The sequence below is a fragment of the Aplidium turbinatum genome, chromosome 4, assembly GCF_918807975.1.
Source record: "Aplidium turbinatum chromosome 4, kaAplTurb1.1, whole genome shotgun sequence".
NCBI classification, from domain to species: domain Eukaryota; kingdom Metazoa; phylum Chordata; class Ascidiacea; order Aplousobranchia; family Polyclinidae; genus Aplidium; species Aplidium turbinatum.
In genome coordinates this window covers 2162282-2175837 of record NC_137475.1, presented here as the reverse complement: position 1 = coordinate 2175837, position 13556 = coordinate 2162282, and the positions used below count along the sequence as shown (strand labels likewise).

Sequence of the window (13556 nt, the reverse complement as noted above, 5' to 3'; positions counted from 1 at the left end):
TACATCATATACACCTTTAAGATTAACCAATGACGCCAAATATCAATATTCTGATACTTTGAGGTCATTGACCTCTAAAGGTCATCAGAGGTCAAATCTGACTTACCTCCCAATCTTAAAATGACCCTTATGGTATGTACTAATACTGGTGAAAATTTCATGCTTTAGCCATAATTTGCACAATTCTTATGATTATGAGAGTTTATCAGCTGTACTAAAATAAGCTTTAAATAAAATTGCTTTTAATTCTTTAGGTTATAACTGGCGCTTTCAAAAACTGTTGGGTGCAATTAGGGATTACCAGTTGGGGACCAGAGGATTGTGCTTCATCCTACCTCAAAAATGGGATCAGAAAATATTACCCTGGATTTTATACAAACGTCCCAGCATTGATTGACTGGGTGGCAAGGAAAACATATAAAGGTGATTGTTAGAAACGATTCCCCGCCCATTTAATATTATTGTTGTATCTCTGCTCCATTCTATTTTCATGCTTGAGTGACCCGGCCATGCATTAACAATTTTTGCTAGTTGATCTTTCTTTTTACGTTTTGGCATGGACTGGAGTGGTCATTGTTTTATAAATCTGGAGAACTGGAGATTTGGAGTGACTAGGGAATATGTAAGAATTCGGTAAGCAACTGTTTGTTTTGTTTTATTATTGTCGTTTTCAATACACCATTTCTTCTAATAAGTATAATAAGGCCTGCACTTTATCCAGTCTAGGCAGAAAACGTTTTAGACATCATTTATAAAACATACCTTTGCTTGGTGCAAGGTTATGCCTGTCTAGTTAACTCTAGCTAGTTGTGTAATTTGTTTGTTATCCTAGGGTAGTCTTTTCAGGTCTGCCAAGGATTCATTTATGGTATGTGCCTTTGTCTAGCTCACTTTAGCTAGTTGTGTAATTTGTTTTGTTATCCTAGGGTAGTCTTTTCAGGTCTGCCAAGGATTAACTTTTTGGTTTGTGCCTTTGAGCCTGCCATGCTGTAAAGTTTCTTTGAACTTTGTAACTAGTTGTTTTGTTATCCTAGGGTAGTCTTTTCAGGTCTGCCTAGGATTCATTTTTTTTGGTGTGTGCCTTTGAGCCTGCCATGCTGTAAAGTTTCTTTGAACTTTGTAACTAGTTGTTTGTTATCCTAGGGTAGTCTTTTCAGGTCTGCCAAGGATTCATTTTTTGGTTTGTGCCTTTGAGCCCGCCACGTTGTAAACTTGGTTTAAATTTTGTAAATAGATCTTCACTTTGGGCAGTCTTGTCAGGTCTGCCAAAGATTGAAGCTTCTAAGCCTGTACTCTGTCAGGCCATTGTTCTAGTCAGGTAGAACTGGTTACCGTTAAACCCTGTAATTTTAGTAGGTTGCTTACTGACATTCTCCGTAACATCGTGAAGGTCAATTGTCACCTCACCAAAGGTAAGTACCATACAGATTTTGTTTTTTGTAGCTTGTATATTGCTGTGTGTTAATTATGGCTCGTAAAAAGCCCAAGCAAACTCCAAGACGGAGTAAGCCAAATGGTTATGCTAGTGGCTCAACAGAGCAGCATGAGGCCGCCTCTAATATTAGTGGTCAACATGACAGTAGCGAAGAGCTGCCAGGTCTTGTTGTGTTAGAACAAGAGCTGGTTGAAATCGAGCTTGGCATAACTTCCATCGACATGGAGCTATGCTCAAGTGATGATTTCCTGAGCTCTTCTGAAGTTTTGGAGGTAAAGAAAAGATGCCTTGAACTTCAAAGGAAGCTCTCCCTTAAACGTTTAGATTTACTCAAATGCAAACCACAGCAATCAGGCTCAATGGAATCTAGGATCAACCGTATGGGGGAAAGCATTTATGGTTTGCTTGAAGCCTGCTCTACCCTCCTTCGAAGCTGCCGAGAACAATCCAAGCAAGTGTCACATCAAACATCATCGGTAGTTATGGATGCAGGCAGTGACACAGGCAAAGCTGCTGAGTCTAGCAGTCACGTGACACCCCGTGAGAGTGGTGTAAAGATACCACCTGTAAAAGCAGAACAGGGTATCCTTCAGGGCAGCAGTAGTGCTAGTAATATTCTTAATCCTTACACATCTCCCTTTCGCACTGAAGCTAATAATAGTAGTGAATTTCCCATCGTCGTGCCTCAACCCCAGCTCAGTGCAGGGTTTCAAAATGTTCATGGTCCTCGGTTGTCGCTGGAGAAGTTTGACGGCAATGTGTTAAAGTTCTTTAACTTTAAAAGGCGTTTTGAACGATACATTGAGTCAAACTATCTAAGCTTTGAAGATCGCATCGCCTTTTTGGAGGACAATTGTGTAGGCCAGGCCTTGGAAGTAATTTCTGGCCTGAGTTGCTTGCAAAATAGTGAAAGAGCATATGGAATGGCATGGGATAGATTGAGAAAAAGGTTTGGCAACCCTGGAAAACTCATGGCCAAAGTGAAGGAAGATTTGCTGCAAGGACCCCCTATTTCAGAGTGGGATGCGCCGGGCCTCACAAAGCTTTGCGACAAGATGTATAAGTGTGAAGTCAGTTTCGATGGCTGGGGTAAGTCCCATCTTTTAAACAGTGATGAGGTGCTTCAACGGCTGTTCCTGCGACTTCCTTATAAGTTAAAGGAGCAGTTTGTTAATGTTAATCACTTGGGATCGGACTGTGCCACGTTTGGCGATTTAAGAGTCTTGGTCGAGGATGCAGCCTCTCGAGCCGACAGCCAATATGGCCATCTTATGCAACCAGGCAAAGATGTTAAGAGAGCTCTACAACCAACGATGGCTCGATCTAATCCGCAAGGTGGCTACAAGCGTGCTTCGGTTTGCACAACCCAAGAGCAGATTTCCCAATCTGCTAACCATAAGCAAGAGTCCTGTTGTTTGTGTGCAGAGTCGCATGCCCTATGGAAGTGTGAGATGTTTAAACAAAAGCCTGTTGCAGAAAGAAGAACCCTGGTGCAAAAGCATAGACTGTGTTTTTGTTGCTTGAGAGCAGGCCACAGAGTGGTTGATTGCAGATTTAAGAAATCTTGTGCAACGTGTGGATCGAGGCATAATTCACTTCTGCATGTAAACCGTGTGGAAGAGGAAAGCCCCTCTGCTCTGAAGAAGGGCATCTCAGCAACAACGTCCGCAACTGTGCCAGCAACATCTGGGACAACAATTTTTAAGGTTTTGCCAGTTAAGGTATGGGCTGGGGACCCCTCCAACTATACCTATACTTATGCTTTTATCGATGAAGGTTCTAGCGTCAGTCTATGCTCCTCAAGCCTCGTATCTCGCTTAGGGGTTGCTGCGACAAAAAGCAATGTGGAGTTGCTGACCACCAATGCTGTCTCCTTTCATGACAAGAAAATTGATTTTTTGGCTGTGCAGGGAATGGAAGAGCAGGCTGTGTTTTCCGTTGCAGATGCTCTGGTGATGGACCAGATTGTGGATGTCAGCCACAGTATTCCCACCGAAGCACTTAGTAGTGCATATAGTCATTTGGAGGACTTAAAGTTCCCTGAACTAAAAGATAGGAAGGTTGAGTTGTTATTGGGTAGCGATCTTCACCAGGCTTATCTTTTGCAGGAAGTTCGTACTGGCGCACCAGGAGAACCATGTGGACTGCACACTCTTCTGGGTTGGACCATTTATGGGAAAGATGGTGGCGACAGGCAACTCAACTCACCAGTAATGGTAAACTTTCTTAGCGTAAAGGAGTCTTGCGATAGAATGTTAAATGTATTGTTGCAGGATTTTAATGACATCGATGAGCCACAGGCCCCCTGTCCTTCAATTGAGGATAAACGTGCGCTGCAGATCATGCAGGACACGGTGAAGAAGGTGGATGGACACTATTCTGTAGGGCTGTTGTGGAAGGATGAAGACCCGGACTTGTGCAATAATCGCTCTATGGCACTCAAGCGCCTAGAGGGAATGAAGCGCCGATTTATTACTGACCCGGTGTTATTCAATAAGTATCGTGATAAAATGCAGGAATATGTTAAATGTGGCTATGCTGTGCCACTTGAAACTGGTGTGGTAGACACACCAGGGAAGACGTGCTATGTGCCCCATCACTGCACGACCAATGCGGCCAAGTTTAGAGTCGTTTTCGACTGCAGCGCGAAGTTTAAAGGCGTGTCATTAAATGACAAGCTGCTTCATGGCCCAGATCTCACCAATAACCTTGTAGGAACATTGTTTCGCTTCAGGCAACATCCGATCGCTGTTGTGGGCGATATTAAGGCCATGTTTTCCCAAGTACGTGTAGACGAAGGAGACAGGGATGCCTTTCGATTCTTATGGTATCCGGACGATGATCTCAAGCGGGAACCTGTCGACTACCGTATGCAAACTCATGTGTTTGGAGCAAAGTCGTCGCCATGCTGTGCTGCCTTCGCACTTCGGATGACTGCCAAAGACAATGAAACAGGTGCCGATCAAAACACTGTTAACTCAGTTTTAAAAAATGTTTATGTTGACGATATTTGTCATTCATGTGAATCGCCGGACCAGGCTATCGAACTAATACAACAACTGCGTGAACTATTACAAAGTGGCGGCTTCCATTTAACTAAATTCCTGTCTAACAGTGCAGAGGTCTTGAGTTCTGTGTTGCAGGAAGACTTGGCGTCGAAGGTCGATTTGCCTCAGTGCCAGCTTCCAACGCAGAAAACCCTTGGTGTTGTGTGGAATGCTGCGAGCGATTGCATGGAGGTGAGGGTGAGTATCCAACAAAAGCCTAACACCCGGAGAGGCGTTCTCTCCATGATTTCGCAAACATACGACCCACTAGGTCTAATACAACCCTTCATTTTACCTGCTAGGCAACTCCTGCAGCAGGCATGTGACGCTCAACTTGATTGGGATGAACCCCTTAATGGCCTTGGGCCAGTAAACATTAATTGGGAAGCTTGGTTAAAGGCCCTTCCAGAGCTTGAATGTGTTTCCATCGCTAGAAGCCTGACTCTTTTTGGTAAATGTGCTATCCGCTTTGAATTGCATGGTTTTTGTGATGCCAGTACCAGTGGCTATGGGGTCGTGTTTTATGTTAAAGTGTTTTATGATAATTCTGTAGTAATTTGTAATTTTCTATTTGGCAAGGCTCGAGTGGCTCCATTAAAGCCTGTTAGCGTACCTCGCCTGGAGCTCACTGCTGCTGTGCTCGCTGCCAAAGTCTGCAATTTTATCCTGACGGAGTGTGATTTTAAATTCAATTGTGTTGTCTTATGGACAGACTCAACTGTTGTGCTGCGTTACATTAATAATACTTCGACTCGTTTCCACACCTTTGTGGCTAATAGGCTGAGCACTATTCACATGCTTACCAGTGTCAATCAATGGCATTATGTACCGACTACTTTAAACCCCGCTGACCTCGCGTCTCGGGGAGTTTGGCCTGATAAAGTTAATACCGCTAAGCTTTGGTTTAATGGTCCTAAGTTTTTGCATGATGTCACGAGCAATTGGCCAAACCAGCCCGACTTTGTTGGCGGAATTTCGTCAGACGATCCAGAGGTTAAAAGCATTGAACATTGCTCAGCTCAGCAACACGCGATTACGGACTCAGACTCTCTCTGTCGGTTGTTTACCCGCTACTCGCATTTCCACGATCTGCAAAGAACGGTTGCATGGTTGCTTCGCTTCAAATTGTACCTGAAAAGGAAATGCCGAGATGACTCCTTGACTGTTAAGACAGATTCGCTCAGTGTCGAGGAGATGGACGAAGCTGAACTTGCCATTGTCACAGCCGCCCAGCATCAAGCATACCCGACGGTGTTCGCAGTTCTCCATAACCACCCAGGATTTGACGCCCCGGTGGAACTCGTGTCCGACCTGCAGTTGAAGAAGCATGTGGCTTTGAAGGAGCTACAGTCCCTAAACCCCTATGTTGTTAACGAAACGTTAAGAGTTGGTGGGCGATTGCAACAATCTTCTCTGTCAAGCGGAAGAAGGCATCCGATCATTCTCCCATATCAGCACCCAATCACCGATCTAGTGATCATGAGGTATCACGAACGAGAAGGACACATGGGATGCTCACAAGTCCTTACCGCCATTGCTTCCCGTTATTGGATTGTCAAAGGGCGATCAGCTGTCAAAAGGGTCTTGCATTCCTGTATGAACTGTCGTTTTTGGAAAGCTACCGCCGGAAAACAGCAGATGGGCAACTTACCTGCTCCACGCGTAAACAAATCCATTCCTTTTCAAGCTGCTGGCACTGACCTTCTTGGTCCATTGATGGTAAAGAGCGGCCGCAGCAGTGTTAAGCGATATGTTTGTATTTTTAATTGTTTGGCGACCCGTGCTGTGCACTTTGAGGTCGTGCAATCCCTGGAGGCAAGTGCATTCATTCAAGCCTACCGAAGATTCTGCAGCCGTAGAAACGTTTGTCCTACTGATCTGTACAGTGACAACGGAGGAAACTTTGTTGCTGCAGACCGCGAACTTCGGCAAGGACTCAAGAACCTCCATCAAAAGAAAGTCACCGATGCCTTACTTCGGCATGAAACGAACTGGCACTTCAACCCTCCGCGTGCTTCACATCAAGGCGGCTTCTACGAAATATTTTTTCGTTTATTAAGAAAATTGATGCGGTCGCTGGTAGGAAACGCTACGTTGGATGAGTTCGACCTTCTAACGCTGGTAGCAGAGATTGAAAGAATTTTAAACGATCGTCCCATCACTTCGCTCCCATCGTCACCAGATGATCTGCAAGCCCTGACTCCAAGTATGATACTCACCGGATCAGCTTGTGACACCCTACCGCCAGATGTTTTTATGAAGGCTGACGGTTATCGACGCTCTTGGAGAAAGACCCAATACCTCACAAACAAGTTTTGGGAACAATGGCTGTTGCAATATCTCCCTCTGTTGCAGCCCCGACAAAAGTGGTTTGGCACATCTCCAAGCTTGAAACCAGGCGATTTGGTACTGGTAGCGGACGAGGCAACTAAACGTGGGCACTGGCCCAAGGCTATTGTAAAGGAAGTTATGCCGGACACTAACAAACTTGTCAGACGCGTGCGAGTAAAGGTTGCTGACGGTACAGAGTTTGTTCGCGACATCAGAAAGATCTGCCTGCTAGAGGGCAGTATGGACTTTTAAAATGACAATTTTGTTTTCTAGGCTGGCTGGTTGGCACGATTGCACAACTGACATTGCTCATGCTGCTTAGGTTTCATATTTGAATTGTATTGCGTGTTTGTGTTTATTTTACTATTATTATTCTTGTGCTCCTCACTACCGCAGCTAGCGCGGTGTCGTCGATGCATTTGCATCCAGCAGTTCTGCCATAACTGTGTTATTGACTCCCATCAATAGTGTTGTTTCTATTTGCATCCTGCAGTTATTTACACTGTAGCAGTCTAGCTCTGTTTTTGGTCTGACTATTTCACACACCTGTCTCACTACTAAAGCTTTTGCTATGTGCGATATTATTTTTTGTGTTTTGTCAATTCATTGCTTAACTATCACGACTCGACTTAACAGTCGCGTGTTTTTTCTGGTAGCCTACTTTTGCTCTGACGTTAATGTCACTTGCGCTGGTCATAGCATTGTGCAGTATTAGGTTGTATGTGTGCTTTTGTTTATGCCATATCCCCACTTCTGCCACTGGTACCATGTATGCTATCATTTGTTTTTTCGTGTATCCGTTTATGCTGACTTCCAGTTGTCGGTAGACTTATGTTTTTGTGCTTAATTTTAGCAATCGCTAAGCATGTTGGTCAAAAGGGTTTTTTAACTCCTCTTGGGCGTGTCTTCGATGTCCTTCTGTAGGCTACTGTTATGCATGTTCTATTAAGTTTGTGTGTAATGCAAGCCAGCCTTTGTGTTGCAATTGTGATCCTTGCTAACCGCGAATATTTTTGATTCTGGTCGATATTTGCATAATTCATGTTCATTGTCGTTTATTTGGCCACCTTGTGGCAATTAGTTGGTTTGTATTTTGCTTCGTTGTAATCGTTTTACAGTGGTAAAACCCTCATTTGTTAAACTCTGGTTTTGGGGGTGGGTATGTTAGAAACGATTCCCCGCCCATTTAATATTATTGTTGTATCTCTGCTCCATTCTATTTTCATGCTTGAGTGACCCGGCCATGCATTAACAATTTTTGCTAGTTGATCTTTCTTTTTACGTTTTGGCATGGACTGGAGTGGTCATTGTTTTATAAATCTGGAGAACTGGAGATTTGGAGTGACTAGGGAATATGTAAGAATTCGGTAAGCAACTGTTTGTTTTGTTTTATTATTGTCGTTTTCAATACACCATTTCTTCTAATAAGTAAGGCCTGCACTTTATCCAGTCTAGGCAGAAAACGTTTTAGACAGTGATTATGGTTGACTTCGATTGCATTTGTATTTGTTTAACATTGTCTTAAATACAGCGCGCCTCAAGTTATGTATGAGTTCGTTCAAATCGCTTATCTTGCACAAAGTGTGACTTACAACTTGAGTATTTGTTTTTCATAGGTACGCTTGATACCTTAATATCAGAAGCGAATCAAGGGGATACCACCTAGGTAATCCACAAGTTGTGACGTTCTGTAGGGGGAACTTGGATCTAAGGGGGAACTTAGTCACGTGTCTAGACAAAAACAAATAACAACATCTAATTTGTTTTGCGTTTTTGCAAACTTTTGTCTCTCGCTCCACCACATTGTATTAGTCTAACTAGAGTCAAAAGCACACCGTACGGGCGTACGTGTATTTTTAATCACTTCCAGATTTAAAAACTAAAGAAATTTGGTCATGCGCATATCAAAAACCAAAAAACAATAATTTGAAAGCAATCCTTTGTGGTAAAAGTAGTAGTGTTTTGTAAATCATGGACCCAAGGGATTTGAAATTGGGAGTGGAAGTTTTAACTGCAAAGGAATTATAGGATAACTAAGAGCAATACTGGATCAAGAAGTAGCCTAACTGTTTATTTATTTTTACAAATTTTGGTTTGTCAGAGTTTTACTGCTCCTAACAAAATTCTTTATGTATGTTCTGCTGCTCAATAAATTAATATTTCATCATTTTAGAGATTGGCTGTTCTAAAGAATTGTCAACATTGGAAAGAGGCAGAAAATGCAAGAAATCCTGTCGTTCTGAAAGCGATTGCAAGGGATCGCGAAGGAAATGCAGATGTGACAATGTGTGCGGAATGTCTTGCTTCAACCCAGGTAGAGAACAAATTTCTGGCGGAACAATATTGCCGCTATAAATCATACTAAGCTAGAGAAATAGTTGCAAATTTCTTCTTATTTTATCGAACTTTGTAAATTTTATTGACTCTCCAAAAATTGGAACCCAAAAACTAAAATTAGGCAGTTGATTTATTTTTCAATCTGTTGTAATATTTTACAATGTATGTTTTTATATAGCTCTGTATATGCGTTGCTCTCAGCGCTTTACTAAAGCTGCAAGGGCAAGCTTAGCCATATACCAGGCATAGAGCATATAGCGCATAGAGGCGCAGCCGAGTACAATTTTACCTTAAATCAGGGGTGCCCAAAGTCCGGCCCGCGATACGTTTTTCGTTTTTGTATGGTCTCCGCCTGTTATTTCACAATGTGTTATTTTTGTCCTGCAGACACACAGAAATCATGTCAATTCAACTTGCATTATTAAAAAAATTAAATAAGACATCATTTACTTACAGACAAGAGAAAATTTAAAATTATTTTTGCGTCATAATTGCGAAATCAACATTGTCTCTAAGAGTATAAAAATGAGTTGACTGATATGCGAGCATTTATTCATTTTCTTTCTAGCGAATTCGGCATTTTGCCGCAATTGAAAAGGACTTATTGCTATTCACTTCTTTCCGTGTCAGCCCTGATGAGGCTCCACCTCATGTGCAGGTTATTGGGCTTCACTGTGACGCCGAGTGCCGAAGTCGACAGCAACATATCACCCTTGTGTTTTTTTACAAGCAGATGGATAAAAAAAATCCAAACAGGCGAAAGTTTATAAAGCAAACATTGAGCTTATTCCGCTCAACATATTTATGCCTTGTTGCTTGTCCACCAGTAACCTCGAAACAAATTTGACCTGAGTATTGATATCAAGACGCCAATTTTACCCTTCACATTAACACAACTGCTTTTTAAAAAATTCCTAAATGTTTTAATTTACGGTATAAGTACGGAACAGGAGATAATTTATATCCTTACTTATCACATCTGGTGATAGGCTATACATCTTAATAATGCTGTACAACAAAATACTTAAACATGCATATTGCTTTGTTGTATGAAAATTATAGTACATAACACAATGTTACTATATAATGTCCCTTTGTTGAAGCAAAACAAGATTTTATCAGATATTGGTTGACCGAGGCCTCTTCCGCATTATAAAATTTGGCCCGCCTAGAGAAAAGTTTGGACATCCCTGCCATAAATCCATTTCCTTACCGAGTGTCAAAAAAGATTAAGATGTAGGCCACCCACTTTAAACATTCATTTCTATGACCGACAGAGTAGGCCATCTTACTCATGCCTACTGATTCAGAAGGTACTCTAACCACCCCTCATCAGCACGATTGACAACATTCTGTAATTATCGCAACTTGGCAGCAAGGATGGATGGAATGGAAGATGGAATAGAATGGAAGGCATATTTTGAGATGGAAAATGTAAAAGATGGAATGGAATGGAAGATTTGAATGATGGAATGGAAGACAGTCTTCCATCATTCCATCTCAGTTCCATCATTAATTTTCTAGCCTAACTCGGTTTAAGACATAAAAAAAGTTTTTAAAATAACCTGAGTAAAAGTTTCCGTTTGATATTTTTTTGAATTAAACTTCATTCGATTTTCGGTTCGTATTGAACCAACGCGACTGTTGCCGGATGGTTGTTCAAGAACGGGAAGTCGACAACATTCACATTGAAACAAGCATCCTCGTAAGCCGGCCTATCATAGTTTCACTTCAGTCATTTAAATGTGCTGAATCGCCCTTGAATCATTCCATTCGTGTGAAGACGTGAACAATCAATCAAATAGTTTGAGAAACAATAATATTATGTGGTAGCAAGCAGACCGCCTTGAAAGCCAAAGCGCTAACTGTGATAATGATAATAAATCAATCAAGTTTATTTTTAGTATAGCTTCACATACCGGCATCACTACGGTACATTTGAACAAAAGTCCGAGACAAAAATAGTAGGTTGTATCAAACACATAACCTAACTTTTATCCATATCGACGCTACACTATCGCAATATAAATAAAACTTAAACGGTACAATAGAGAGTAAGCTTGCCCCGCTACAAACTCTAAACACACATTTGATAGAAATCACCATGAAAACAGAACACATAAACGCAGCCGATCCTACGCTTTACCAGCCCGCAAAAACATTTTGACGATACACTTGGAAGCGTCGAAAAAAAATAAACAAACATCTAAATGAAATGCCCCTGATGTTTCACATGAATTCACAAAACACAATCCAACGCTTTTCATCTCTCTGCGACTCTTTGTACAACAAGTCTTGAAGTTGCGCCGAAACAGACTACATATAATTATGCTGTAGATATTCAAGTTTAACTTCAAACTCCAAACTGCACGTAGCCTATTCCTTAGAAAAACACTGCTGTTAAATGTTTAACTCAAATTTACTGTATAGTTCGTAGAATTACTTGTGACATATACAATTCGAGAATAACAAAATTTGCATATTATGGAACATGGAATAGAAGATGGAAAAAAAGATTGAGATGGAATGGAATATGGGATGGAAGAAAATATCAGGATGGAAGATGGAAAAAACGTCTTTCACTCCATACCCTGCTTGGCAGTGCTGTCGCTTTTATTGTGGGTATAGCTGTACAGGTGGCCTCCGACTATAATGAAAGTTTTATGAGTTATATCTTTTGTGCAAAAACTTCTTTGCTTTCATTGTTTAAATAATTTGAAAAAGTAACGTTGAAGGTTGTTTGACTACAAAATGCAGTCATTGTATAGTGCGAAAAATACTGCAAACTGTAAGCTTATTGCAAAGCAAGATAAATCGTAAGCTACTGAAGAGAATAAAATATAGCCTGCTGGGCTTTTCACTATTCTGAAGCGATAGACCACAAAAAATGGCAATTGTTCACTTCTCAGCCAGCAATGGCAACTGGGGCCTTCTAGGAACCAGAGGGTAATATATTGGGCCCCAACTGGGCTGCCCGATTGGGTCTCAGTTATACTTGTCCGCGGGCTCAAGTTCCAACCCAATTAGACAGCCAAGTTTGAAAATATTTGAATAAAAACGGCTTCGAGCGGTATCGAACTGATTTCTTTAGAATCTGAATCCCAGAAAGATACGATGCGCCATCTAACCTCAAGCCAAAAGACTTCGAATTCAGAGGTAAGGAAAGTAGCTTTTCTTCGTAGTTGAAGGAAAGGTGAAAGAAGAAATTGTGTAAAAATATCTATAGGCTATTGCCATTATAATCTAAATTGCTGACATTTTGAACTAATATGGGAAATTCAGCTCAGACCAAATTTTGTAAAATGTTGTTGTGCAAATGGGCTGCCCAGATTGAACCCAAATGAGATTTCACATTAATCCTTTCAATAATTATTGGCAGTATAAAAACAATACTCACAAAATTGTTTTTATGCTGCCAATAAAAATATTTTTGTTTTGTTAAAACATTTTTTTAATATTGGGCAACTCACTTACCACCCATGTTTAGATGATTTTACAACTGGGCTGCCCAAATTCAACCCACGTTAGTGCTCATATTTTCTGCTTTCTATTTCAAACTAAATTAAAATAATAAAAAGTTTAAATTAAGAGATGGGGCTCGGTTTGGGGCAATTAAACAACCATGAAAATTTTGACTTGTGAGAACCCATTTGTGACCATTGATAAACCAAATGGTATGCCCACAAGCCCAAGTGCCCACTTGAATTTTTACTGGGCCCCAGTCAGGCTTGCTGGCTGGGTTGCTATTACGTACATGGTTCTTTGGTCAGTTCTTTAACAACAATGGTGTAGTAACAATATCATCATTTCGCTGTTATCTGTTTTGAGCAACAATTGAATGCTGTGGGTTTACTTTTCTTTTGAGGAAATTTACTACATTTCAATGCTTCTTAGCCTGCTCATAACTTAGCAGAGGTTATCTACTTTCACTGTAGTTGAAGCTGTTTTCAACACTTCTTGCTAGCTTTTGCAAGCAAATAATTTGCTTAACCCTTTAGCTGAAAGTAGTTTTTGCCCATGCATACAAAGTAGGCTACAACTGATAGCTTTGCTTTGCATTTTATCAGTGTTTTTTTTTATTATTGAGATAAGACTATATAGGATACTTTAATATTTTGTACTGCAGATAAAAGCTTGCTTTCTCCTACTTATGAAATAGCCATTGATATTTTGCATTACATGCGCTCAGCATGGCATCACAGAGGATTATCACAAGGCCGAAAACTTATGGCATATAGGCTACAGCATTTTAACAAACAATAGGCATTTATGAAAAAATAGGTTTTTAAACAGTGACTACAAAATGTAGTCAATCATTTATTTATGCATGTAAATGATAAGGGTTGAAACATCGAGCCTTAGCCTGCACAGCATTGCTTTGTTTTTAACTTGTTAAATTTTTACAT

The 13556-nt window shown here is 40.9% G+C and overlaps 1 protein-coding gene across 1 annotated transcript; it reads left to right on the top strand.

Annotated features, from left to right (window-relative positions):
• The first annotated feature begins 1467 nt into the window (after positions 1-1467).
• LOC145768345 (uncharacterized) lies at positions 1468-7065 on the top strand. The gene is made up of 2 exons (XM_082579823.1): positions 1468-4933; positions 5195-7065. Exons 1-2 carry the CDS (start codon positions 1468-1470, stop codon positions 7063-7065), a joined length of 5337 nt encoding a protein of 1778 aa, XP_082435949.1.
• The last annotated feature ends 6491 nt before the right edge of the window (positions 7066-13556 follow it).